This window comes from Haemaphysalis longicornis, unplaced genomic scaffold (genome assembly GCF_048455015.1).
Source record: "Haemaphysalis longicornis isolate Haplotype H1 unplaced genomic scaffold, Haemaphysalis longicornis Haplotype H1 scaffold_8, whole genome shotgun sequence".
Taxonomy (NCBI): Eukaryota; Metazoa; Arthropoda; class Arachnida; order Ixodida; family Ixodidae; genus Haemaphysalis; species Haemaphysalis longicornis.
In genome coordinates this window covers 126,453,018-126,478,557 of record NW_027526445.1, presented here as the reverse complement: position 1 = coordinate 126,478,557, position 25,540 = coordinate 126,453,018, and the positions used below count along the sequence as shown (strand labels likewise).

At 45.2% G+C, this 25,540-nt stretch overlaps 1 protein-coding gene across 1 annotated transcript; it reads left to right on the top strand.

Moving 5' to 3' along the window:
• The first annotated feature begins 518 nt into the window (after positions 1 to 518).
• On the top strand, positions 519 to 25,199 carry LOC144150238 (dehydrogenase/reductase SDR family member 7-like). Its single transcript, XM_077682093.1, has 7 exons — positions 519 to 738; positions 6,015 to 6,164; positions 7,068 to 7,240; positions 8,658 to 8,784; positions 12,771 to 12,817; positions 17,746 to 18,038; positions 24,984 to 25,199. Exons 1-7 carry the CDS (start codon positions 615 to 617, stop codon positions 25,039 to 25,041), a joined length of 972 nt encoding a protein of 323 aa, XP_077538219.1. The 5' UTR covers positions 519 to 614; the 3' UTR covers positions 25,042 to 25,199.
• Positions 25,200 to 25,540: the final 341 nt, after the last annotated feature.

Genomic DNA, 25,540 nt, shown 5'->3' with positions numbered 1-25,540 from the left:
CCAATAAAAAGGGCTCGCCATGCCATGCGCATGATTTTTAGCGCCCTCTAGGCAATAGAGGAGCAATCATTAGGACGCGCGGGAGAATTCGAGAACACTTGCAAAAAGATGCGCCCAAGCGCGACGCTTTCCAGTTTTTCACTCACGTGAACGATGAGATGTTTACCTAAGGGGGAGCGCTCAAATGAACCGGCCCTAATAGAGAGGGAAGGGCTTGTTCGGGGAGGAAGGATAATGCCGTAGGTGTGATATGGATAGGCTGTTAATATCCTTGGTGCTTTTTTTAACGACTTCAGTCTCTGTTGCCCCCACAGAGCGCTTGCGCACAGCTGGTAGCAGAACTCGATCACAACTGGCGTACGCGCGCGGAGGAGCGTACATCGACTCCCAGTTGTCCCAGTCGCTTCCAACGTGCGTGTCGAGAGGGGGAGGCCACCGCAATGGGCCTGCCGACAGGGCTGGAGAGCCTGCAACGTTAGAGATAAGGCCAACTTTATTAGGAGCTCCCCGATAAGGCGCGTCGGCGGTCTCTCCCTCCACGACCCGGGCAGTCGACGCTTGCATCGGTTCGTGAAGGGTACCTTGGTGTGTCGACGGCCGACGCGGATCGCGCCATGTTGTGCTGCGCGTTTCTTGGTGCAGTGGCCGTCGTCGTGCTGGCGATCGCCTATTGGTTCCGGTACCACGCCGATGCATGCTGGAGCCTCATCTTCGCCGAGCACTTCGGCACGTCGCCAGGTAATTAGGGTGCCGCGTAACTCACTTCCCGCAACAGGCCTAGAACCGGCCGCCCGTCCTGCCCTTTTCACGTTGCGTGTCCGCTCGCCCTTATCGACACCGAATCTCTCGCTCATCTTCAGGTATCTTTCCCTATATACCAACATTTAAGATGGTCAGCGGGCTAGACAATATGTTTTATCATTGTAATAAATTGGCACCACATGCAGCACAATTTTTTGCATTAAATTTTTCAGCTTTATTCAGAATTCATTAACCATGTTGCATAATAGAAACGAACCAGACAAAAAAAACGTGCAAGTATCTTGTTGCATATGTCTTACATGTGCACATATATTTTTTCCTCGCTAAAATTACCCGGCCGGTAATCATGTAGCTGCGCCTATTTTTGTCCAACTGCATCCTCATTCCTCACCACTTCTCTCAAGAAAATACACCAAATGACTGAATTTCACCCACACTTTGGCCCCTCGAACATGTCATCCCCTTGCACCAAACTGTAACCTGCATGTATACGCACCTGTTGTGTTGAAACCAATCCTGGTTCTGTTTTTTGGATTGAGATGGCGCAAATACACAAAGTGTTTTCTGTCAGATTTTTTTTCTCACAGTCGCGCATTATCCCACTTGTGCATGTATACACCTGCCTCACCAGTGGCCTTCCGACCTCATGTTTTGAATAAAGGATAGTTACCGTCATCTTGCCATTTGACGCAGAAAGCTTAAAAGAAACTGTAAGATCAACGAAAACATTATTCTGAACACCAGACTGCAAGGCTGACTCAACCCTTTTTGGTCCCGGTCATCCCACATTTATGTACGTAACAGGTGTGAGTGACTAAACTAGCTAGAAATTAACTAACTGAAACTGAGACGCTTATGCATGTTAGTTTTCGTGGAGTTTGCGACATGACCACAACGCGAAGAGCGCATATTGCGGCCGTTTGGTGAAGAGCCTGAAGTAATGATTCGCGGCCATCAAGCTGCCATCTTGCTTATTGAAAGGCAATACGTGAGAGCATGTGAGTGGGCGGGGGTAAGATAATACGCCTGTACAAATGAAGACAAAAGCCTGGGCAGTGAACTGTGGGGAGTCAGGCGGTCTCTTGCACAGGCCTTTAGCACTGCGGCATACTTGGCGCCTTCCTGTGGCTGTTTATAACACAACCAACAATGTGTCAATGAGGACTTGGTGAACAGATTAGATAAAGCAGTAACAGGAACAATGCGTACAGCAACAAAGAATTTACTGTTAGGGTGCACGTGACTCAACAGACCAACTGTTGGGTAAGCTGTAAGCTAGTAAGTTTTACACGCTATAGAATGATTATGCCCCGTATGTGACGTGTCTGCTCGGAATGAGTCTGCGCCCACTTTTGTTATGGGAAACTTTTTCTTTTTACTAACCCACTTTCCCTGAGCTGGGCTCACATATGCCACTCTGTGTATAGATGGTATTCACTGAAAAGTTTGGCTGTCAATTACTTCGCTTGGCAACACTGGAAACGGCCACGGACATGGCGCGGCTTGTGTTACTGCACCCGCAAGCGGCAGAAAAAAAAGAACACTGGTGTGCGTTGTCTGCTTCGTTTCAACCTGATTCTCAATGGTGGTGTAAACAGAGATGTTATTAATCACGCTCGAATAAAAGTCAAGGCATTACTTTGCGTCTGGTGGGGTAGAGTTTGGAACATCCAACACAAATCATGTGCTTAGCACGGACAAGTACTGCCATCCTGCAGAGCCCAACGTAACCAGTGATGGTGCACTCACATGGTTGCCTGCATGCATGCCTCGCAAGTGAATACAACCTATAAACATCTTTTAGTCACCATTTTCTTTCCCAAAGCATAAGCATGCTGATTATACAGCAAGCAAGGGGGGAAGCAAGTAGGCATCAGACTAAAGATCGTGCTTGCTTTTGCAATCACATGTGAACGTCTACGAAAAATGACGGAACTTCTTTGGTGTTGGTTCCTGCATGCCCAGGCTCCTCTTCCCAAATCACATGTGATCTTCTCAGCCTTCTCGATCGTGTCGGATTATCCAGTTGTATCGATGTTTCTACCATACACCAACATTATATTCTGGGTGCGCGAGGTATTTGAGAACACAACGTACGCTTCACGCACAACAAAATGTCTCTAGCAAATTCAGACATATTGTCACCAAACTTTGCGAAGTACTTCTCTTATGGTTTATTTCCATAACTACTGAATGAATCCGCCATCGGCAGCAGTAAGCGAATCGATTCGGCTTCGGAAATGACTGTATGCACAGATCAAGTGCTCCTTAGAGATGCTGGCCATTGAGTGAGCAATGGGACCTTCAGCGAGTTTTTGGTATTATGCGGCTCTTTGTTGGCCTCTCTATCAATGACGTACACCCCAGACATAGCAGTCTAGCAGATTTAAATCTGGAGAACTAGGAGGCCACAAGTTGGGAGTGACGGAGTTGCAGAAGCTGTCAGCCGGCCACTCTTGGGAGACGCAGACGGTGTGTGCAGGCGCCGAATCTTGCTGAAAGACATATGGTCTTCCTTTCGAAACACTCTCTATCAATGGCATTACAACGGTCGCAAGCACATTCACGTTCCCGGCACCATTAACGTGCAGTCCTGCAAAAAAGTGTGGCAGCATGAAGTCACCCTCGTTGCGGTTGACGGATAGCACCACCGACGGAGAAATTAAGGGGTTCTGATGATGTCTGACCACTGACTGTGTTGTTTCCTTTTTGCCACAGATGCCATGTCACTGACAAAGCACATCAGCTCTGTCTGCACCTTTTAAACAAAAGACTTCACTACGTTCAAAAAGGTGACAATTTCCAAGTCACTGTTGTGCGTGGACAGGGCGACAAGGACTGCTTAGCGTTTAATTTCCCGTGTCAACTTGTACGCTTCCATCTTCAAACAAACTGCGCAGTAAGAATGATAGGGGGTTGATGAACAAGAAGCCGCAACCCTAGATATATATGATGAGCCTGCTGGTGTATGTGGCCATAAGGAATAGTGTTCTAAAATACCTCATGCAACCGGTATATGGCCATGATTGTTAAATCCGAGCCATTTTGTGTATCCGCCGACATTTGCAGTAGCCACCTGGGTGCCGCACTCATTTCTTTGAAAGCCGCTGCCAGTGTAGATTCACTTGGTGTTTTCTATTCTATTCTCTCTGTCACTAATTCCCCTGCTGTAGAAGCAGGCCGATATGAACTTCAAATCTGCCAGCCACGTGATAAACAAAGTATTTCAATGCATGTGTTCAGCTTCCTCCTGATAGAAGTGTAGACAAAGCGCACAGGAATGCCATGGGGAAACACTGTTATATGAGTGTGTCTGCTATCTACCTTCAATTGGCTGATTGTGCTGTGTCTTCTTTTTCTCCCTGTTTATCTGGAGCCTGTAGTACAGTGAGCTAGCGAGTTAGTTCAATGAAGTCTTTTATTGAAGTGAAAACTTTCTTAGTTGTATCGATGGCGTCCTGTCAGAGAAGCAGTGCATTTCCCCTAGACCGTCTGGTTGGCCGAAAAGCTCTGATGAGATCTCGCGACACACGATGCGTGCGTGAAACCGGGCTTCCACAGTGTCGAAATGGTTACTTGAAAATTGCGAAAGAGGAATGGTTCTATAGATAAGACAATACACGCATCGATCATAAAGAAGGAGTGAAATAGTACACCTTCATCTCATAAACCATGTACCGGTATACATTTAGATCATTCGTAGATGCGTTTACTTATAGTGTGCAAAAAATCATTTGTTTGCTATTTGGGATTTTTGAAGGTTTGACGATCGATCAAACGCACTTTCAACGAAGGTAGGATGCACTTTTAGCTTTCGCACTTTTCTAAACTTTCTTTAAAAAAAGGGAAGGTAAGTATTTTTAAATTTGTGAAACGAAGTGTTGATGCGCTTATATCTATAGGTGGTATTCATTAAAAAGTTTAGCTGTCAATTTCTTCGCTTGGCAACACTGAAATGGCCACAAACATGGCTGAAGCGCCACGGACATGGCGCGGCTTTTGCTACTGTGGCCGCATGCCGAAGAAAAACAATAACACCGGCGTGCGTCGTCTGCTCGCTGTTTCAACCCGATTCTCACCGGTGGTGTCAACAGAGTTGTTATTAATCGCACTCGCATTGGAGTCGAGGCATTACTTTGCGTTCGGCGGGCTAGATAGAGCTTAATGTCCAACCCATATTATGCACTTAGCACGAACAAGTACCGCCATCCCGCGGAGCCCGACGCAACCAGTGACACCATGGTTGCCTACATGCGTGCCTCGCTATTGAATACAGGCTATACAAAAACTGTAGGTCTCGTTGGTTTGCAGGCCACCAGGGGGTGTGTGATCTCCCCTTGCTGTGCTGCGTAAAAAGTACCGTCTCCCTGTTCTGTGTTACTGTGAAGCTATGTCACTTTGGTGAAAGTGGAACATGTGGACAAACATATTCGCTACAGACTTTCCTCAATGATAGCATTCTGTTCCTGTTCCTTGCTTTGTCCTTACTCGGCACATATTAGGCTCCGCAGTAAGAGAGTAATTAAGTGCTTAGTAGAAAGGAAAATCGGAATTTAATAGTCAATCAGTACTTGTGCTGCATGAATTCAGCAACTCAGTAAGTACAAAAACTAGTACATTTTGATTAGACAAAGTTCTTGCTTTGTCTGCCTCTGTTTTTTTCTTCATCCATGCAAATACTCGGTGCATAAAACAAAAAAAGAGGGGCGGCATGTTTATTCAATTTTGAGAGTGGAGTACCGGTCATAGAAAATCCCATTTGCAGCCTGGGACTTTGCGACCTCCTTCTGTATACAATATTTGAACCATAATAGGGCAAAGTGGGCGAAAAAAGATGGGACGAACAAAAAGAAGACACCATTGCGCTGTGTGGTGTCTTCTTTCTGTTTGTCCCGTCCTCTTTATCCTATCATGTGGAAAGGCCAACTAGCTTCTCAGATTGCTTTGACCCCAACCATGTACTGTAGCCTTCTGTCCCTAATAAAATATTTTACTTGACATGGCATGCGTTGCGGGTTATATGTAGCCAAGCAGTGCATGTGAATAAAAATTGGGTACAAAATCAGTGTAAGCCAGCATAATAAACGTAATGCCTGCTCTCAAGGTGTTCCTCTTTGTCAGTGGTTTGTGCCAGGGTTCTCTGTGCTAAAGTCCCTTCATCAAACACCGATCGAGGGACTTTACTCTGTGCCAAGTACTCCTGCCAGGGTTTGAGGGACTTCCGCTCATTTTTGGTTTTCTTCCTATGGCAGGAACACTCAGGCGAAAGGTGGCATGGATTAGCGGAGCCGGCAGTGGCCTTGGTCGGGCAATGGCGCTAGAGTTTGCGTCTCATGGTGTCAAGGTGGCCCTGACAGACATCGATGAGCAGGCTCTCGAAGACGTCAAGTACACGCTCGTTGGTAAGAGCAAGATTACAGACATTATTTACAGACTTGTACACAGTACCCAACTTGAGTTTAACGATCCTTGTGTTGTAGAGTGCTCTTGGCAACAAAATGACTATTTGCGTTGTAGCAATGAAATACAGTGTGGGAAATCAAGGGTAATGTCGACTTGTTCTAATAAACAGCATGTATAATTGTCCATACTTTTGCTACATAATCGGCAAGTTGTTGAAGAGACATAGTGAGAGTGCTGTGATTTTTGACACGCTGGTACGCTATACTGCTAGTCCTTTTGAAATGCTACGGCTGTTTCACGCGCTACTAATTTGAATGCAGAAATGCATGTAGTGGTTCCTTTCAGGCTCCTTTATTTGTTTGTATTGCATTTATGCTCAGGCCAGCCAACAGAGCGATTCCCACTTGCTTGCTTTACCTAGGTTCTACATATATTTTAACATTGATCTATTTCATGTTCCACGTAACTGCAAATCTCAGCACACTCGATTATACTCATGTTACATTCACGTACAAAACTGAAGCACCGAAAAGCAGGCATGGGCTGTATATGCATGCTGCTCGAAGGACTGTATATCTCTCACAGGCTGTATTCCTTTATGCCCTCGAGTTGTGTCCTTCATCATCTACCCTTCTATCCTCGAATGCATCCAATCTATGCTTTAATGTCTGTCAGCTGTATCTCTTATTATAAACGTTACCTTTACACTAGATGTTTTCTGAAAAAAAAACCTACCTCTTTCAATGTATGCCTCTACCCTTTGCAAGCAGCAATATACATATTCCAACTGCGTCCTCATTGTTTCCCTCTATATGCTTTGGTCACATTAGACTGCGCTGTTTCGTAGGCTGTATTCTTTGACATCACTCAACCGTGCGTTTTACTGATTCATCTCTTTCCAGCTCAGGAACTGCTGCCTGAAAAGGACGTCCTCCTCCTCCCAATGGACGTGACAAAGTTCGACGAGCACGCCGGGAACTTCGCCAAAGTTCTCGCAAAGTTCGGCCACCTGGACATCCTTGTAAACTGTGCGGGTCGCTCCCAAGCTGCGAAATTTGAAGACATCAGCATGGAGGTGAACTGTGGTGGCTAATTTATGCGCATGCCTTTAAAGATCTTTCTTGGGCTACTTAAATGCAGGAATTTTGGTCTGTCTGTTTGTCTGTGACTCCATTCAGCCACCCGGCCAAAGTGAAACAGGAGCTGCGCTATATATATACCCACAGCCAAATCTAAACATCTAAATACGGTGTCAATGTTCATACTTGTCAACATTGTTGAACAAGAACAAGACATTGCGTAAATATAAGGCAGAAAATCAATACATAAGTGATATTTGCGGTGTTTCTTTATTAAAAAAATCATGGATGCCTGGTTTTTGCGGTAGCAAACGAAATATATAACATAAAATGTAGAAAACTGTCGCCTGCCGTTGCTCGCGCTACTAATATTGCTACTGGCGGCATTTGAGGAATCAAACGGCAACAGCACTGAAAGGTTTCACTAGACAGGTTCCATGTTCCACTTGGAATTCTTATGATGTAGGGCATCGTGGTTTTATAAACGTTGTAGTAGCTAGGGTGCCTCAATTCACGTGCATCTCTGCCGTACGGCAGCACTAGCATCATCCAAAATACCGCATTGACGCAGCAACAGCGGCGCCCATTTCAATGTAAACTTCCAGAAACTAAGGTTAAGGAAAACAGATTAGGCAGTGCTGACTCCAGGTCTTTATGACTTCATGTCTGTGCAATTGGATGCTATTGAACAAAAGCAACAATAAAAAAAACACCACTGTGCGATTGTAGGGGTAACTCTAGTTCCGTTCGATCGTATCACTTGAATAATTTGTAGTGTGCAGTTACCACACTGACAACTATGTTTTTAGTGTTTGCTATATTGCTTCACTGCTGACGTGACATAGCATAAAATTTGAAAGTTTTTAAATTTTTCCTTTTGTCTTTTTTTTGGATTAAAAAGTCTTTTGTTGCTGGAATGGAGCTTAGTGGGCAACTAAAGACTAGGCCTTTAAAATTGAGTGAGGTTATAGTTTGTCTTTATTTAAGGGGACAGACAACCGAATTTTGTGGAGTGTGTGTCCTCTAGTTCATATGAAAGCCCGTGATTAATATACCGGGGCAATTGCAAGGAACTTCCAAATAAATTGGCAGAAATAATTTTAATTCGGCACTGAACTTTCTGAAATCTGACAGGGGGCGACATATTGTGTCTAAACATTGTTACGTGATACTACAGTTAGTATACAGTAGCTGACCGCTTTTTCGGACTCCGAAAAATCGGACTTACTGGATATTTTAGACTTTTCCGAGAAACCGTCAGTTGTCTCATTTCGGTTCATGGTGTTTTTAGTGGAGCCCTTTCATTTCAGGCAGAGAGCATATAGTACTCCACAAACATTGGTTGGCTGTCCCTTTAAAGCCCTGATGTGGCTTGTTTTTTGGCTGAATTCGACTTGCGTGCATTTGGTGCAGGTGCACAAAGCCATGTTCGACCTGAACGTCTTCAGCCACGTGCACCTGACGCAAACTGTGCTCCCACACTGGCTCGAGAGGAGAAGCGGCCACGTCGTCGTGCTCAGCAGCGTCGCGCCAAAGATCGGTGAGTGCTTTTAAGTGCAGCGCACTTTAGGGGCTTGCCTTGTCGTCGTAGCTCGCTCGCTGGACCCAACACGGCGTTCCGTCGTCGCGGCGTAACCCGGAAGCTTCGAAAGCCAAGCGGTTTACATAGTCATAAGTGTTTGAAGCTCGTGAACCGCTGCCGCTTGTCATACATCTCCCCGTTGTTTAGCGCAAACAAAACTGTAGGTCATTTGAGGCAAAATGTACGTAACTAACCGGCAGCGCCTGCATTCATTTAGTTGGGAACGCTCGTTGGGTGGGTTTTTACGATAGTGAGCGAAAAGAAGTGGAAGTGCAATGCCGGGACTTGCGGAAGGAAAAGAAAGCACAAAAAGAGCAGAACTCTCGCTGGCGCTGTTTCAGGCAGGGGGCTTGTGAGCACTGCGGAGGCAGGAAATTTGAAATGCATTGGGTGGTAGTAGCGGGCAGATAACGGCGCTACTACAGCCCATTATGGCGAATCACTGCTCTGCACTTCCGACAGCTTTCGTGGAACGGCTTAAAATTATTTTGGCAAGCATTCTGCTTTATCAATGTGTGCTTTCTTGTGAGATGTAGTCTGTCTTGAATCCACATACAGTAGCCAACCGTTTTTTCGGACTCCAAAAATTCGGGCTCGCTGGATATTCCGGACTTTTCGAGGAATTGCCAGTTGTCCTATAGGAGTAATGTATATGAGCAATGGATATTTTGGATGAAATAAAGCCAGAAGTTCGATTTTCTGGTCAACAAAATTTTCCGCGACAGAGCCACGGTGTGACTCCTGGATGCCACCATTTTAAATCCTAAGCCACCTGGCTAGCCTCGGATTGGGTGAGGATCGGCTTGACTCCCACTAGGATAACAAACTTTGATCTTGGAGGCCGTAATTTTGCATACTTTACTCCATGTTTTGCAGTACTAGTCTGCGGCGGAAGCAATCTCGAAAGCCAGAAACGGGTCGGAAAGACGTTGGTGTTGTCCAATGTTTACAAAGAAAACGTGACGCTGGCAGAGATGCAAGCAGACGTTGTCACACGAAGGAGGAATTTAAGGCACAAAACCATTCACGACTTCAGTACTATATTTAACCCTTTCAGCTTTGAATTTTTTATTTCAAGCAAAACAATGTTTTCTGTGTGTTTTCTTAAATTTTAGAGTCTCATAAGCACCCAAACAAGAAATAGAGCTGCAAGTGCAAGTGATTACAGATTTATTAATGAGGCAATGAATTAAGATATCTAGCAATTAAAAATTTCATGTGGAGCAAAGACAACAATTTTGCATGGTTTCCCAAACTTTATGACTGTATGAACCTACAAACAAGAAATGAGCTTCGTAACGCACGTATTTATAGATTTACAAGCTTGGGAATAAAACTCGGACCGCCATTTTTTTCAGCCTCAATGTCGTGATTTCGTCTTCACCGCAGCTTCTTCTTCTTTGTGTCGTGCGGCTGCACTAAAATGAAACAACAGTGACATCTATCGCAATAGGCATCAATGAAGAACAATTCCCCAAAAAACTAGCTGTTTTGGTTTCATTCTCTATGCGCTAGTGGAACTTTTATGTTAGGGCCAAATGGTATAAATTAAATAAAGTTAGTTTTTGCAACTCGTAGATTTTTCGGACTGATTTTTCATTGTCCTCCAGGTCCAAAAAATCAGTCGGCTACTGTACACAGATCAGCCTGTTATCCAATTTCAAGCCCCACTAAAATGTTTTTATTGTTTGGCAGATGTTCGTGTCGTTAGGAACCTTTCTCCTGATACCTTTCAGCAAGTCTGTACCCTCTCCTCCATGCTACACCTGAAGGCCATGTCCGTTTCTATTTTATGCTTTTTTTTAGACATTAAATCAATTTCGGAAATATGTCGGCTGTTGCACACTGCATAGAGAATGCGGATGCTAATGCAGGCTGGTATGCCTGCTCTTTGATAGTGCGCCTTCCATCCATCCGACTATCAATTCCATCTAATCCAATCAAACCCATCAAATCAGTCCAATCCAGCCAATTACATTCCACTGAATTCTGTCAATCCCATCTAATCAACGAACCACACCCGATCAGGCAGTCTACCCAATCCAATCCATCCAGTAAATCTGTCCCGTCCAATCCCAGTTTATATTGTCAATAAATCCAATCGATTTTCATTTGATGTGCCGTTAGGAATAACATGTAACCCCCAGCGCGAGCAGTCTGTTGCGATTTTAGTCAATGCCTTTGGTACATACTGGGAAAAGAATTTTTACCCTGTGCACACACTAAATGCACTTCTCTCTTCACGTATAACGTTCAATGAGCACATTTTTATCTGAATGACAGCTGATGCAGATATCGGAACCATTGTTGCTCACCCTACAGGCATACAACTTCTCTGCAGATGCCGATAGCAGGTTATCTGACTTCTGGCGGCCACAAAGGATAACGAATAATGGAAAAGATTAGAAATGAGAAATAATATGCCACGGGTTGCTGATATGTGGAAGCATATACTCCGGTACAAGTGCATTACATCTACACGATATCAGATAGTGCTTCAATGTGATTGCAGTATTCCTTTGTGTGTGGATTAGTCTTCACTCAAATTTGTAACTGTATCTTACATTAAGTGGCCAGCACAGAGGTAGAAGTAGCAAACAGCAGTCCATCTGCCTCCTGGTGGGAAAAAAGATTACTAGTACTGATTGTAAAGATATGAAATGAGGGCCAAGATATGAGTGAATAGGAGTATGTAGTATTGACAGACATTTATTGTGGTGCAAAAGAGATACCTAGAGCTATGAGGCACTAAGGGCTTTCAGTGAGTAGGCAGGTCAAGTAGCTGATAGTGAACATGTAATGCAGGGAAGACGATGGCGTGTTGCCGCAGGGGCATAAGAAAAGGTGCGTAGAAAAAATGGCTGTGGCTTAGCTCAGCCAACCTTGGATATGCAAAGCAAAAGCTTGGCTTAATCTGGTTGAGTTCTGGTTTTGCATGGTTAACCTTTGATGTAGCTGCATTGCCGACCACGGCTCAAAGCCGTTCGGTCTCGTGCAACGCTCACAGGAGGAGGCCCGACCTCGCTTTCATTCGTGGCAAACGCGGCATTCCTCTTTCACGGCGAATGGGGTGCAAGATGAGTCACATAGCCCAAGACAACCCAGCGGCGCATGCGTGGGAGGCTGCAGGTTTGGTTGGCTGCCGATCAGCTGAGCGGGCGCTCCCGTCGCGGCTGCCGCTGCTACTTGAGCAGAACAATTGAAAATGGGGCCTTGTGCGCAGTGTGGCCCGGCGAATCAAGTGATGCGCTTCAAGGGGTGTGTCGCAGGGGGTGTGTCTCTGGTCAAAAGGTGAACTTGCACATCCTCCGCGAAACCACTGGACGAACGTACTAAAGCTTTGCTTTAAAACGCTGAACATAGTGCAAAGCATAGCAGTATTGAGTAGAGGCAATGGGAAGGGTTATGAACGCTGCAACGTGCGCTTTCTGCTGTTCACGAAAAAAACGCGGCGTTTGGCTCAGATGCCCTGCACCATGAAACTCCATGATTGTGTGTGTTCCTCTATTTTCAAAATGTCTTGGGGTTCCTTTAAATGCTGGATGTCAGTGAAATATTAACTTCATTTGTCGTAAAGTTTTTGGTGTACATTTTTTGTTTTATATATGGTGCTTTTTTATGGCGTGCCTCAAAGGTCCAATGCCCCAGCGCTTGTCTGGCAGCAAACGATGCCGCAAAGGTCAAATGCTAAGCCTTAGACCTTTAAGGCATTTGAACCAACACAATTGTATTAATTGAAACCATTTGCATTTCCAATTGGTTCTAATTGAACAAATTGTGTTTTCAGCAGGTCCAAATGAACCTCAAATTGTTTTTTTCAACTGCGCTTGTCAGTATCGGTGCTAATTCTTGCCGATTTTGTGTGCAAAAAGAGCCACACATGCTTCCCAGTTCTTCATGTACCAGGATTTTTTTGTTATTGATGCGTTCTTTTCTACCTTCAGCTCTACCAGACTCTGCCACCTACAATGCGACGAAGGCTGCACTTCACGTAAGTTTCGTGGATATTCTTTCTGACCCCTAACAGTTGCACAGTATACTTCTCTTCGATAAGTGTACAAGGAAAAAAATTAATTTATCGAGCACTGGAACCAATCAACTTTTAATATGGGTACTAAAGCCATCAGTTAAACATGAACGGAGTTAAGTTATATTTACTACTAAGATTGAATTCTGAATATATTTACTAAGATTGAATTCTGGACTGGGAAATAAATAATAAATAAATAAATAGCGAAACTGAATACAAATCACAATAAATATTTCCAAATTATATTAATATTCTTGACTTAGTGTGTATTGAACTTCTTAAACATGGGTACGAAAAAGAAAAGAAAAATAAATAAATAATGAAGGAAGCGCACACTGATGCATAAGACTTGAAGGTAGCGAAGTTGTACGCAACCTTCCCAACCATCACAAAGGTTTAAGTCCGCGATTGCAGCCGATGTGCTTCTTCTTCGCTGCCGCAATGACCTTAATCCACCATTTTTGCTATAAGTGTGAGCTTCGTTGATTTTTTTGGAAGTGGTAAGAATTGGACATCACCTTAGAGGGGCGTATGCTATGACATGTCTTTCTCGTTCCGAACGTGCACTGGGCAGTCACCGCGAGGCACGCACACACGAGCGCTAGGCAATCTCTTGGTATTCGTAACTGCGGACACGAAAAATTACGATTTGCTAAGCAGCTTCGCTCTTAAAAAATAAAAGGGCATAAATTTTCAAAGCAGTAGAACAAATATTTGGCATACGTTGCCATGAAGAAATGTGGGTTTCTCAACATGCTGCGAATACAGGTAGCATTATATTTGACTGATCCTTTCAGTTGTAGAAAAGAGGCTAAGCATGCAAGTGGTTTGTATATGACCTTACTGCAAACCAGCTACTAACAACTCTTGGTTCCTTGCTGATGCCACTATGTTAACACGAAACTTATTTTTGGCTTGTCGTGTTCCATTTCAGAGCTTACACGTGTCAGGCTTTTCTGCTCAGCTTCAATGTCGTGCAAAAAAGCAAACCCAGAAAAAGGCATTCGGTGCAGTGGGCAGTGCAGCGGACCCAGCTCTTATTGCTCTGTTATTAAAGCAAAGCTGTCTATGCCTCACTTGTACTGTAGATTGTGACACGAAATTGCGCTGCAGGAAAGCCAACTTTACACATGAGGGTTTTTATCGGAATCGAACCTGGGCCCCTCGCATTTTTAGGCCGACATCTATCCGATTGCGCCATTCCGACAGGGTGGAAGCAGTTTGGATTTTGCACTCTAATTTTCACTCAGGTTGTGTGGGAGCAAGCTTCACATTTTTAACTATCTTTCTCACATAAAAGGGGCTTAGGTTTAAAACAAGCTTAGGTTTTCTTTGGGTTGTAATTTTTAAGTATTTAAAAACTTTGAATACTTTGAACAGGGAAGCTGCGGTGCAAACCGAATCAAACAGCAAACCGTGTTCGTGAAGTATTCTAAGTTGCTAGTAATCACACACCTCTAATGTTTGCCTAATATGTATGCCTGGCTTCACAAGCTACCATCAAGAACAACATTTATGGTTTTCCAGTCACTTTAGGATTGTGTCTAAAAAGAGCTATAAATTATTTTGGAGCTTCTGATGTGCTCACGTCACGATGGTTGTCTTTATCCTCTTGTATATGTGTTAAAGGGGCCGTTCAGATAAAATACAATTTTGCTTTATTCGAAAGATTTGGTGTTTTATAGTGCTCCCAGCGCTTGTCCAGCAGCAAACAATGCAGTATTCACTAAGAAATTAATCAATCTAGCTTAGAATTTTGATTCTCCCGCCAAATCATGTGTTTTCGTGGCGTCTGCCATGTAGTCACAAGGGCGGGTATTCAAACGAACTTCCAGTGCGTCATAGGCTCTGCAGCATTGCTTACCGTCAGTCCCCCCCAAAAGTGCTATCATACTGAGCCACGGACCGTTGTCCGCCGTTGCTTTGTTTTGACCGTATTTGCACCTGAATTGGTTTTGTTACTGTAGAAAGTAATCGTTTCGTGAAAGATGGTGTATCTTCGACAAACAGGGTCACATAAGGGAACGTCGCTTACGCCAATCGGCCAGCGTCGTATAAGACAACTCCAAATTGTCGGACTGCTGTGCAGCTAAAACAAGCATAGTGCGCCCAGTACCAACAGCAGTGCACGTCGGTACTTCTATGCTTACGTGTATTTTCGTAACTTTCCTTGTTTATCCCACAATTCTTACTGCTGTAAAATGAATATGCATTACATTTAAGCACAAATAGCACGTTAGGCAAGCTTATAAGCCATGCCTGATTTGCGTTTGCTTTTGCCGCCCTCCGCCAATCGCAGAGCTGGCTGTCTGCTCCATTGCTGCTGCTGCTTCACTTAGTTTCACGTAGAGGCTCCCCGCTTTTCTTCTTCACGCTTACCTGTCTCTTTACACCCCCTTTCTCCTCTCTAATCTTTATATCCCCCTCCTCCCCCTCCCCACCGCACTGGGTTGTATGCAGGTGAGCCCCCAGTTGGGCTCAATAATATCCACTTCCTTTTCTTTTCATCCAAACCACCTAGAGAGACAGAGAGCGTGGCATCATAGGTTCTGTTGCGGGAAATGAGCTAGTGGGTCGCATGGCCATTCCCTTTTTCCTCATTATATAGCTTATTTGAGTGAAGTGTGCGTTGAAAGTGGTGTCAGTACGATTCTAACCAGGCAATCTTTCAAATGAACCAAACTTGTGTTTTTCCCGCACGGACCCTTGAGGCCACCCCCAAGAAACATGACTGGGCGATCGTAGTGGCGCCTCTAGTTCCGTTTGATTGTATCGCCCAAATGCTAAGGAATGCAGTTAATTAACACGCTGATAACTGTGTTTTAATGCTGTCCCATATTAGATCGCTCTTGCCCATATTGCCTCACCATATGAAATTTGGAAGTTTTTCGATATCTTTTGCATTTTTTTTTGTTAAGGAAACATTTCTCATGTCTGTAATGGAGCTAACTGAGCCACTAGAGGCTACGATTACAGGACATGCCATGCACACCGAATTCAGTTATACACACTGGCTTTTATTGTTGACTATTGGTTCAGTAGTACTACTCTGCACAGAATTTCTTGTGGTGTCAAAAAAAAACAGAATAAAAGCACCTAGTGAACTCAAGTCAGTTCGGTATTCATCAAGTCAATACAGTTCAGTAAAGAGGAGCACCAGTCAGATGTTTCCCCTCAAATAAAGAGTTCAGTACTGGCTGGCGATATGTCAAGAGCTCATGGCTGCGGGATCAGCGTGGTCATTGCCAATGTTATCTACCTCTCCATGAAAGGCTTTATCAGGTGTCCTCGGGTTGAATATTGCAGTTGTCGTTTATCAAAGCTCCTGGCGAAGTGAGGGAAATACTGCAAGCTGCTTTTGCACTGATACTTCGTGGGGTGAATAAAAAGCAAGGTGAAACATTATCGAAACAAAACTCCACTCAGCCGGTGCATTTCTATCCGGCAGGAGGCTGTACTAACAGATAAAAGCCAGTTGATTTTCACACTTGCTGTATACAAGGCATGAAGTGGACACGTTTCTGTTGCTGTTATGCACATGCTTATGCTCCAAGCAATTTATCCTTGTATATACACAGGCACGAAATGAGATATTATCGTGAGGAATGAAATTGTGAGTAGAATCATGATTCTCCTCGCGGATGGCAGCTGGCGATCCTGCTCCCTGCGTTAGTGAAGAGTGAAGCAAATTTGCAATCCATCTGCGTCCCTTCTCTGTGAGGAACAGGGGTAGATGAGTCACCAAATTGACACATTGGTGGCCTTGAGGGACAGTGCAGTCAGTTTCATGCTAGCAGTACTAAAAAGAGAATTTTTAGATTAAAGTTCAATTTGCAACTGCTTTTCATGAAACTCCGTGGTATGTGATAAGGGGGCCGATATGGCTGCAGCCCCCTTCTTCCTCTGTGAAATTTTGTTCCAGAGACTGTCAGAATAGATGCAGCTACTGTTTAAGTTTATAATCAAATAGCAATTACATATAACTGTGTGGGCAAGGTCCTTGCTTTTCACGCATTCTACTATTTTTTTCTGCAACTGGTCAACTAGGATGTTTTCTCATGTCCTGCCACATCGCTTCACAAAATAGTCATTTCACAAGATATTTCATGCTTTAATTTTTATATGGCAGTGAACAGGTGCTAACAGTTCGTTGTGAGCACGTACTATGATAGCATGTGCTCCCGTCTATGAGCAGAACTGTTTTCCATAATTGTCACCAACCACACGGTGTATGTGCATCCTCTAGCTGCAAGGTTCAGTGACACGGTCTCGAGGTCATCTAAAGACTGCCACCATATGTGTTTGAGGAGAGCGGCGTTAGCGACTACTGTATTTGCACGATTCTAATGCGCAACCTTTTTTGCTAAAATTAGCCTTCAAATTTGTGTGCACTTTACGTACGGGCTCAGAGGCAAAATAGGAGCCAGCAGCAGTGCCATGGGTGCAAACTTTTCCCAAAATCCAATTCTAAATCCAAGTTGCAGAATCAGCAGTAATTTTTTTTCTTCAAATTTCCCTACGTAAACTTCCCTGTGCGTTACAACTGGTTGTGTGTTAGGATCGTGCAAATATGGTAGTTGCAGCCTGCTAGGTGAAAGAGTAGTATGGCATGATGGTCATTCATCGATAGCATACTGAGCTTGTAGTGGTGGGTGCTTTTCTCGACGCACACCGCAGGTTTTCTTGTTTTCTCATTCTCGCCCGGCGTGGATGTGCATGACTTTGGTGTGGGCTAGGGGTGTGTATACGATGTTGAGGGCCAGGACCTTAAACTTGAGTGTTACCTGCTAAATACGTCAAGGAGATAGTCGGTGCTCAGTGCAAAAGCTTGCATAAGTAGGCAAATTTTTATATGGTTACATTTCCTTCGTGGCAATGTGACTTCGCAGGGCTACTTCGAGGGCCTTTGGTCGGAGGTGTTCGACAAGGGCATCGGGATCACCATGGTCTGCCCAGGTCCAGTGGCCACCCCCATCCGCCAGAAGTGCTTCACCGACACCCTGGGCAAGACCGAGAGCTTCGCTCCCAGCCCGAACAAGAAGAGCAACAAGATGGCACCCGCCCGCGCAGCGCAGCTCATCGTACTTGCAGTGGCGAACAAACTCGAAGAGATCTGGTTTGGCCCGCAGCCGTTTGTGATCTACCTCTACCTGGCACAGTATTTCCCTACCATCTTCAGGAGGTGAGGAGCGATCGAGAATTGAGATGTTCCGCAAAGCGTTGTTATTATCCGTGAACAACTTGGTGTATTAGGGGCTGGGGCTGTTGACGTCTCCTGTCGTCATCGTAATCGACGTCGTAATCGTCGTCTCATGTAGTCACGGTACTAAAACACCAGGAAACTATTTTATGCCTCGCTCTGGAATGTACCACGCACTAAAAAAACACCAGAACACTCGTTTACGCTTTGCGCTAGAGAGCTTCATGCTTCAAAGACACGAGACTTTTACAGCAAAGCTGTATACCTCTACCCCCAACGGTTTCACCTCCGTTGGAAAAAACGCCAAGGTGCTAAGAATACACTTATACACTACATGCTTCGCCCCTCCCCAGGTTTCACGTTAGTGGAGGTGGCCCGGGATTTTTTTCTTCACGATGACAGATGACAGCTTTTAAAGGCCAACTGCACAAAAAACGTCAACCTCTTGAAAACCCTATTTCCGTATAGTCAGCCTAAGAAGACTGCAAGACACAAAATTTCGTAACTGAAATGCACACATGCACGGTTCAAATGACCAGCTAAAATTGGAAATAGACCTCTCCCTGTATGTAAGCACTGTGACGTCACGAAGCGCATGTGCACGATGGGTGGTGCCTGGTGGCGGCTGCATAACGCGGTGGTGATTGGCAGAATGCACCTGCACTGATGACACGGCCTGGGCGCACGGCGCCCGAAAGGAACGACGTGCCGCTGGTTCGGACCGTCGCTGGCTGCCTACATTATAGGTGGGGGAGGGGTCTAGCTATCCAAGCTGCAGCCGTCTGCACCTAGAACTTTAGCAACACTTCCGTGTACCGTATGGTCAACTAACGAGTGATGCTTTTGGATAAACAGTGCGCGACAGAACAGCCTCAACGAGTCATTCTAGAGGTTGGTGCTGTTGCGACGCGTTCCAAGAATGTTTTTTTAAGGTGCTTTGTGTTCAGATACATACCAAGGCAAGCTCGTTCATTGTTGTTTTCGAGGTCCGCTTAAGCCGAGCGCGGTGCCTCAGACAGCGTATACACTCCCTGTTCTTGGTCTCTTTGCGTCGCCCGGGGACAGTGGTGCACGCACGATTTCAGGTCGGGGAGAAAAAGGAAGGCTGTGGCTAGCGTTCCTTCCAGACGGAACGATATACAAGTGCTAAGACGGAACGGAGCGCTGCAGGTTATCCTTCCACCCAGACGGAATACAACTGAGAGCTTAGCATTCCGTCCAGACGGAGCCGGCATGAAATTTGTACAGTTCCGTCCAGACGAAAGCAAAACCGGCTGATTAGACGCCGTGCTCACTCAGTCTTCAGATTTGATGTAGAGGTTGCGCCTCTGGTAATGGCACTATTGCACCAGGTTCGATTCCCCCCGGACGTGCTTTATTATTATTTTTTTTGCGTGGCTGTGCCTGCGTTTTGTATCGGCTAACTTTGCGCTCACTTTACAATTGACGCGGTGAGAGCAGTCGATCTTGATTTTGTACTCAACTGGCCGCTCCGCTACCGCTCACTAGAGCCAAGGCCGACATGTCCATCGCCACAATTCCGATCATCTGTAGTTTGTAATGGTGATTACTAATTAACGGTTATTCTGGATAGTAAAGGAGTGGAAGCGGTTCGTTCATCTGGGTAAATAACAAGAAAGACTGCTCTCACTGCCTGTTGTGAAGCGGGCGTGGTCAAGCTTGGCGGTTCGTTTGACGGCCGATCATCTGTAATCATTGAGAGTGGTTATTAATCAAATGTGACTATGGCTAGTCAATGAGCGGAAGCAGTTTGACCGGTTGGGTAAAAATCAACAAAACTCAAGACCGGTTGGGTAAAAATCAACAAAACTCAAGAAAGGCGATTGGACTAACTCTAACTCCGTCAAATGGAACTCCAAGCCGCTACCTCGACCACGGCCACTTCACAACAAGCAGCGAGAGTAGTCTTTTTTGTTATTTACCCAGCTGAACGAACCGCTTCCACTCATTGACTAGCCAGAATAACCGTTAATTAATAATCACCATTACAGACTACAGATGATTGGAACTCTGGCGATGGACACGTCAGCCTTGATTGATTGATTGATTGTAGGGTTTAACGCGCCGACGTAACACAGGCGATGAGGCGCGCCGTAGTGGAGGGCTCCGGATTAATTTTGACCACCTGGGGATCTTTAACGTGCGCCGAAATCTCGTACACACGGGCGTCTTTGCTTTTCGCCTCCATCAGAAAAGCGGCCGCCGCGGTCGGGAATCAAACCCGCGCCCTCGTGCTCAGCAGCGCAACGCCTTAGCCACTAAGCCACCGCGGCGGGTCACGTCAGCCTTGGCTCTAGTGAGCGGTAGCGGAGCAGCTGGTTGAGTGCAAAATCAAGACCAACTGCTCTCACTGCGTCAATTGTAAAGTGGGCGCGAAGTTAGCTGATACAAAACGCAGGCACAGCCACGCAAAAAAAAAAGTACATCCGGGGAGAATCGCACCCGGTACATTAGTACCATTACCGGAAGCGCAACCTCTACACCAAATCTGAAGACTCAGCATGGCGTCCAATCAGCCGGTTTTGCTTTCGTCTGGATGGAACTGTACAAATTTCATGCCGGCTCCGTCTGGACGGAACGCTAAGCTCTCAGTTGTATTCCGTCTGGACGGATCCCGCAGCGGTCTGTTCCGTCTGGACAGAACGCTAGCCGCAGACAAAAAGGAAAGGCAAAGCATACAAGTAAAATAAGCAGCATTGAAAATAAGCAGCAGTGAAAAGTAAAAAATTGTTCCAGTAAAAATATCGCAATGATGTCATGCTCTACGTGAGTGACCGACTGTTTTGTTAAATTTTTTTCCAGCGAAATTGCGAAATGTTTCTTCATCATTGCGAGAGTACACATAGCAGCCACATATATGGTTATTTCATATAGCTTGCGACAGTGGCACTGAAATAATTATCGGTAGTCATTATTTCATGATAGTTAAAGTTAGTGGCCTTGTACGCCTGCTGCATACGCCAGCATCGGGAGGCCGTAACAAAAGAATGCATTCACTGAGTCCATTCTTTTAGGGTAAACTGATTTTTCGAGTTTTTTTGAGACGCGTGAGCGGCCCATCTCGCGGCAAAGGCACGATGTTACATGCAAGCATGGCAAGCATCTTTGTTTTGCCGAATCCTCAAGGCACAATATAATTGATCAAGGTAAAAATTTATTGCACCTACAAGCAATAAATTGCACTCATCTTGAACAGATCCCCCCACACGTTCAAATTTGTCGTGGTCGATTTGGCAGCAGGCGGCTATCGCGGATCGTTCGTCGAAACATTTATTTCGCGTCACCTAAGCAGGTTAGGCAGCAATTGTCTTTTTAATACAGCACTCTACCTCGTCATAACAAGGCAACATTTCGCAGCAAGAAAATTTCCCTGTGCCCACTCTTCGCCCCCGGCACTATTTCACTGGACCAAATTACTGCTGTTGCTGCATGATAGCAGATGGTTGATAAACAGCAAACAGCATCGTTTCATAGCACCAATCAGCATGGACTGCCAATTTAGACAGTATGACTGCGCTGTGAAAAAGAGCAGAATTCGAGAATGGGAACTGTTGCTACGAGTAAGAGCAGATCATGTCGCTGCTTTGGCTGCCAGTCTCTTCGGCGCATTGCACGCATCCACCATACCCGCCGAATTTACCTCTTTGGGGACGCGGAAGAGTCTGATGCTGCTGATTTTGCCCGCACGATTTGCGTAGCGGAGAGCACAGCAGCCAACCGGCATCAAATAAGCCAACACATAAACACTAATTCCACTTTTGCGCATGTCTAATGCAGCGTCACTGCCTACGCGCCACGCGTCGGCCCGAATGTTTTGCCAACCACCCTCCTGGCCACACCCAGTACGTCACGCAGCGGCCGTGACGTCACGGCCGCCGCGTGACGTACTCCGGGAGAGGTCCATTCTGAAATCAAAACTGAGAAGAGAGGGGCCACTATGGTTACGAGCGGATGGCCAGCAAACGAGCGGATGGCCAGCAGAGCAAACCTGTGAGCAACCGTTTTGCGTGCAAGGATGCACTAGGAGAAACATGCCCAGTGCAACTCGACCAGTTCTCTTGGCTGGCCAGCACACCAAGCACCCGGTTGACTGGAACGTCACTTATACTTCACGGCTGTTTAGGTCATGCACCAGCAGGTGCAGCATCGTCTGCTGCAGAGCTATTTGAAAATTTCCTGGCTGATCAACAAGGCATTTCACGGGGCTAGCAGTCATGCCCCATTCAGTTTGTTGGCACTGACTGCACATTCAAAATAAATTTAATTGAGGTAAAATTTTAGTGCAGTTGGGCGTTAATGGGAAACTGGGCATTTTTTGCGGTGCCAGCATCTGCTCTGAAAGCCATAGAGTTTCTTACTATATACACTAGAGAGGAATCTGGCGCTAGAGTCTATGCGGCTCATATTAAGGCCGCCTGTGTCGTCATGGGCCGCCATTATACCATGCGCTCGCCTTAGTTTTCATCATTACTTGGCTTGGATTGAAATGTTTTAGTGGCCGTGTATTCGAACACAGCACCACAAAAACGGAAGGATTGGTGTGTTATTACATTAGTGGAAAATAAAACTGGCTGGTTTTAAAGCTAAGGAAAAAGGAAGTACAGCGTTTTTTTTGCCGGAACGGTTCTACCTACTATTCTGGAGACCAAGCTGGTAGTTAACAACAATGTTAATATTTTGTGGGAAACTTATTAGAGACTCTTATTTTATTAATTTTACCGTTATTTAAAATAGTAAGTTATTTGAAGAGCCCGGAAATGTTTTTGAGCGTGCGTATGATAACGTCGCCTTCGTGGTGAACCAGTGCACCGACCTTCAGCCACAGTTTAACAAAACTTGTTTCTAAGCCAGTTGGTTCATACTTGAAAAAAAAAAGAAAATGTGGCGTTAAACAGTCGTGCACGAAGACAAGGTAGGATGGCTACAGGTGCCCGTATCTGTCATATCTTGTCTTCATTGAAGTACGTTTGGTTTCTTTTTTTCCCGTCAGCTACATCTTTTGCTGGGGCATATTACCCGCTCAGTCATACGTCCTTCGACTCCAGCATGACCAACGTTAGGTACAATCACGCGGTGCCTGTTCTTTCACCGAACACGCAGTTGCCACAGCTCATGGCTACCACAGTAGCTCATAGACGTGCTAATGCATAGTGAAGAAAGCAAATCTCAAAAACCGCTTGAGTATCCAATTGCCATGCCAAGCCCAAGCCAGAAGCTGTGGTCTTCCCATAACCCCCCACGACGACATGGCTTACGAGGCGCGGTTTCCTCTCTAGTATACTCACTAAGAAACTCTATGCTAAAAGCTCACTCTACCCATGATGTCATCGTGGCTGCCGAGTAGTAAGAAGAATTCGTGCATGTTTGTTGGCTGGGAGGAAACAAAACTTACCAGGTTTCATCGTACTAGTGTCATAAGAAATATTCTTCGTCTGAGTTATGAAAGCAGGTGCAATTTTCATATTTCATGCCTATTGACTTTTCTCCACCGTTTCAACCATGAGTGACTCCAAGGGCACCTTGGGGCCGACCTGCAATGCTAAACCATTGCTTGTCAGATCCCCTGGTTACCACGGCTTGCACACCTTTTCAATCAGTGTGTCATACTAAAATAAGGTTGACTGCTAGCCGACCTATGGCATTTAAAACAAAAGTTTATCTTATGCGTTTGACAGCTCTGCAGGAGAACGTTGGCTGAAAATATTTATGTGCTGTTGAAACGATACAGCAGATGCCGAGGTACAGTCAGCAATGAATGAAACGTGGGCTAACAAACATTAAACTGAACTGACGAAAGGTTGCATGTTGTTTTACTCCAGTCTACGAGCGACATGACCCATTTATAACCAGGAAGCAAAGACATGTCCCGCCGCATTTGTATCGAACACTATGAATTTGTCTCTTCAAAGGGGTCATGCAGACAAAATACAAGTTTGTTCTATTCAAAAGATTTCGCGTTTTGTGGCACCCCTAGCGCTTGTCTGGAAGCAAACAACGTTTTTTTCACTGAGAAATTAATCAATTTAAGTTAAAATTTTGATTCTCCTGCCAAATCACGTGTTTTCGTGACGTCTGCAATGATGCATTATGTGCTGGGGAGCTTTGTTAACCATTTGTCAACCTAGACGGTGCCACCATACTGTGGCGGGCCGTTTTCTGCCTTTGTTTTTGACCATATTAGTGCCTGGCTTGTTTTTGCTGAGGTAGAAAATATTAGTTTCGTGAAACATGGTGTTCGCTCGACAAATATGGTCCCGTAAGACACCTTCGCTCACCCCCATTGGCCAGTGTCGCCTGAGACAACTCCAAAGTGCCGCAGTGCTGTGCAGCTAAAACAGAATAGTGCGCGCAGTACCAACATCAGTACGCATCGGTACTTCTATGTTTACTTCCTATGTTTACCCCACCATTCTTACTACTATAAAAAGAATGTGCCCTAAATGTAAGCGGAAATAGCTAATTCGGCAAGCTTATAAGCCCTGCTAATTTGTGCTTGCTTTTGCCGGCCTCAGCCAATTGCAGAGCTATCACGTATGACATCATAGGTTCTGCTGCAGGAAATAAGATAGTGGGTTGCATGGCCATTCCCTCTTTTCCTAATTATGTGGCTTATTTGAGCGAAGTTTCCGTTAGGAGTGGTGTGAGTATGATTCTAACGAGGCAATCTCTTGAATGAACCAAACTTGTGTTTTGTCTACATGGCCCCTTTAAATAAAGCCTTCAACATGGTATCTCCAGATACAAGTCTTCATGATGTGTTGCTGGCTGTACACGGAGATCTACGAGGGGCATAGCTTCATATATTTTTCCAGTTGTCACTCACTTTTCTACGCTGCGAAGTTTGGAAAACATAGTTGCTGCTGAACACATGCTTAACAGTAACCTCTACGTCCATTTTTTCCACAGGCACGTCGTTCCTTCCATCTTCCAAAAGGACCACATCGCAAAGCTGCGCGACGGTTGAGCTTCAGCCTCCCTCCCACCTTTACTGCTGTTTACATTTTTTCCGAGGGACATAAAGGAAGAACCATACAAAGAGCTCAAAACCTTGTGGAAGTATTTTTATGTTGTTGTAATGCATGTGGTGATGTAAATAAAAAAATGAGATCGAGTATACAATGATGGCTTTTCCCCGTTCCTTTTTAACTTTATGACGCCACGATACCCATATAATTTGATTGCGTTTGGCTGGCAGATTGAGCTACACAGCATGGGCAGTGTTGTGTAAGCGGCCATGGCTGGTCATGGCCACTTGAAATAGTCCTATGAAGTGACAGCACCCTTCTGTCGGTCCCTGTGTTTCTTTTACTTGTTTGCGCAACTGTTATTAGTAGGCTAGCATTCCGTGATTTTAGTGCATTCGCCAGCTGTGCCTATGAGCCGGGATCACGAGTCACGCCTGGAACTGATGCCGTTATACCATAGTGGGAATGACAACAGCAGTGGCCACTGTCAGGTATGCG

Excerpts from the sequence above, each read along its gene's own strand:
- LOC144150238 (XM_077682093.1), top strand. The coding sequence starts at position 615 with ATGTTGTGCTGCGCGTTTCTTGGTGCAGTGGCCGTCGTCGTGCTGGCG. Across the intron at positions 6,165-7,067 it reads CGTCAAGTACACGCTCGTTG|CTCAGGAACTGCTGCCTGAA; the intron begins GTAAGAGCAAGA and ends ATCTCTTTCCAG. Across the intron at positions 7,241-8,657 it reads TTGAAGACATCAGCATGGAG|GTGCACAAAGCCATGTTCGA; the intron begins GTGAACTGTGGT and ends CATTTGGTGCAG.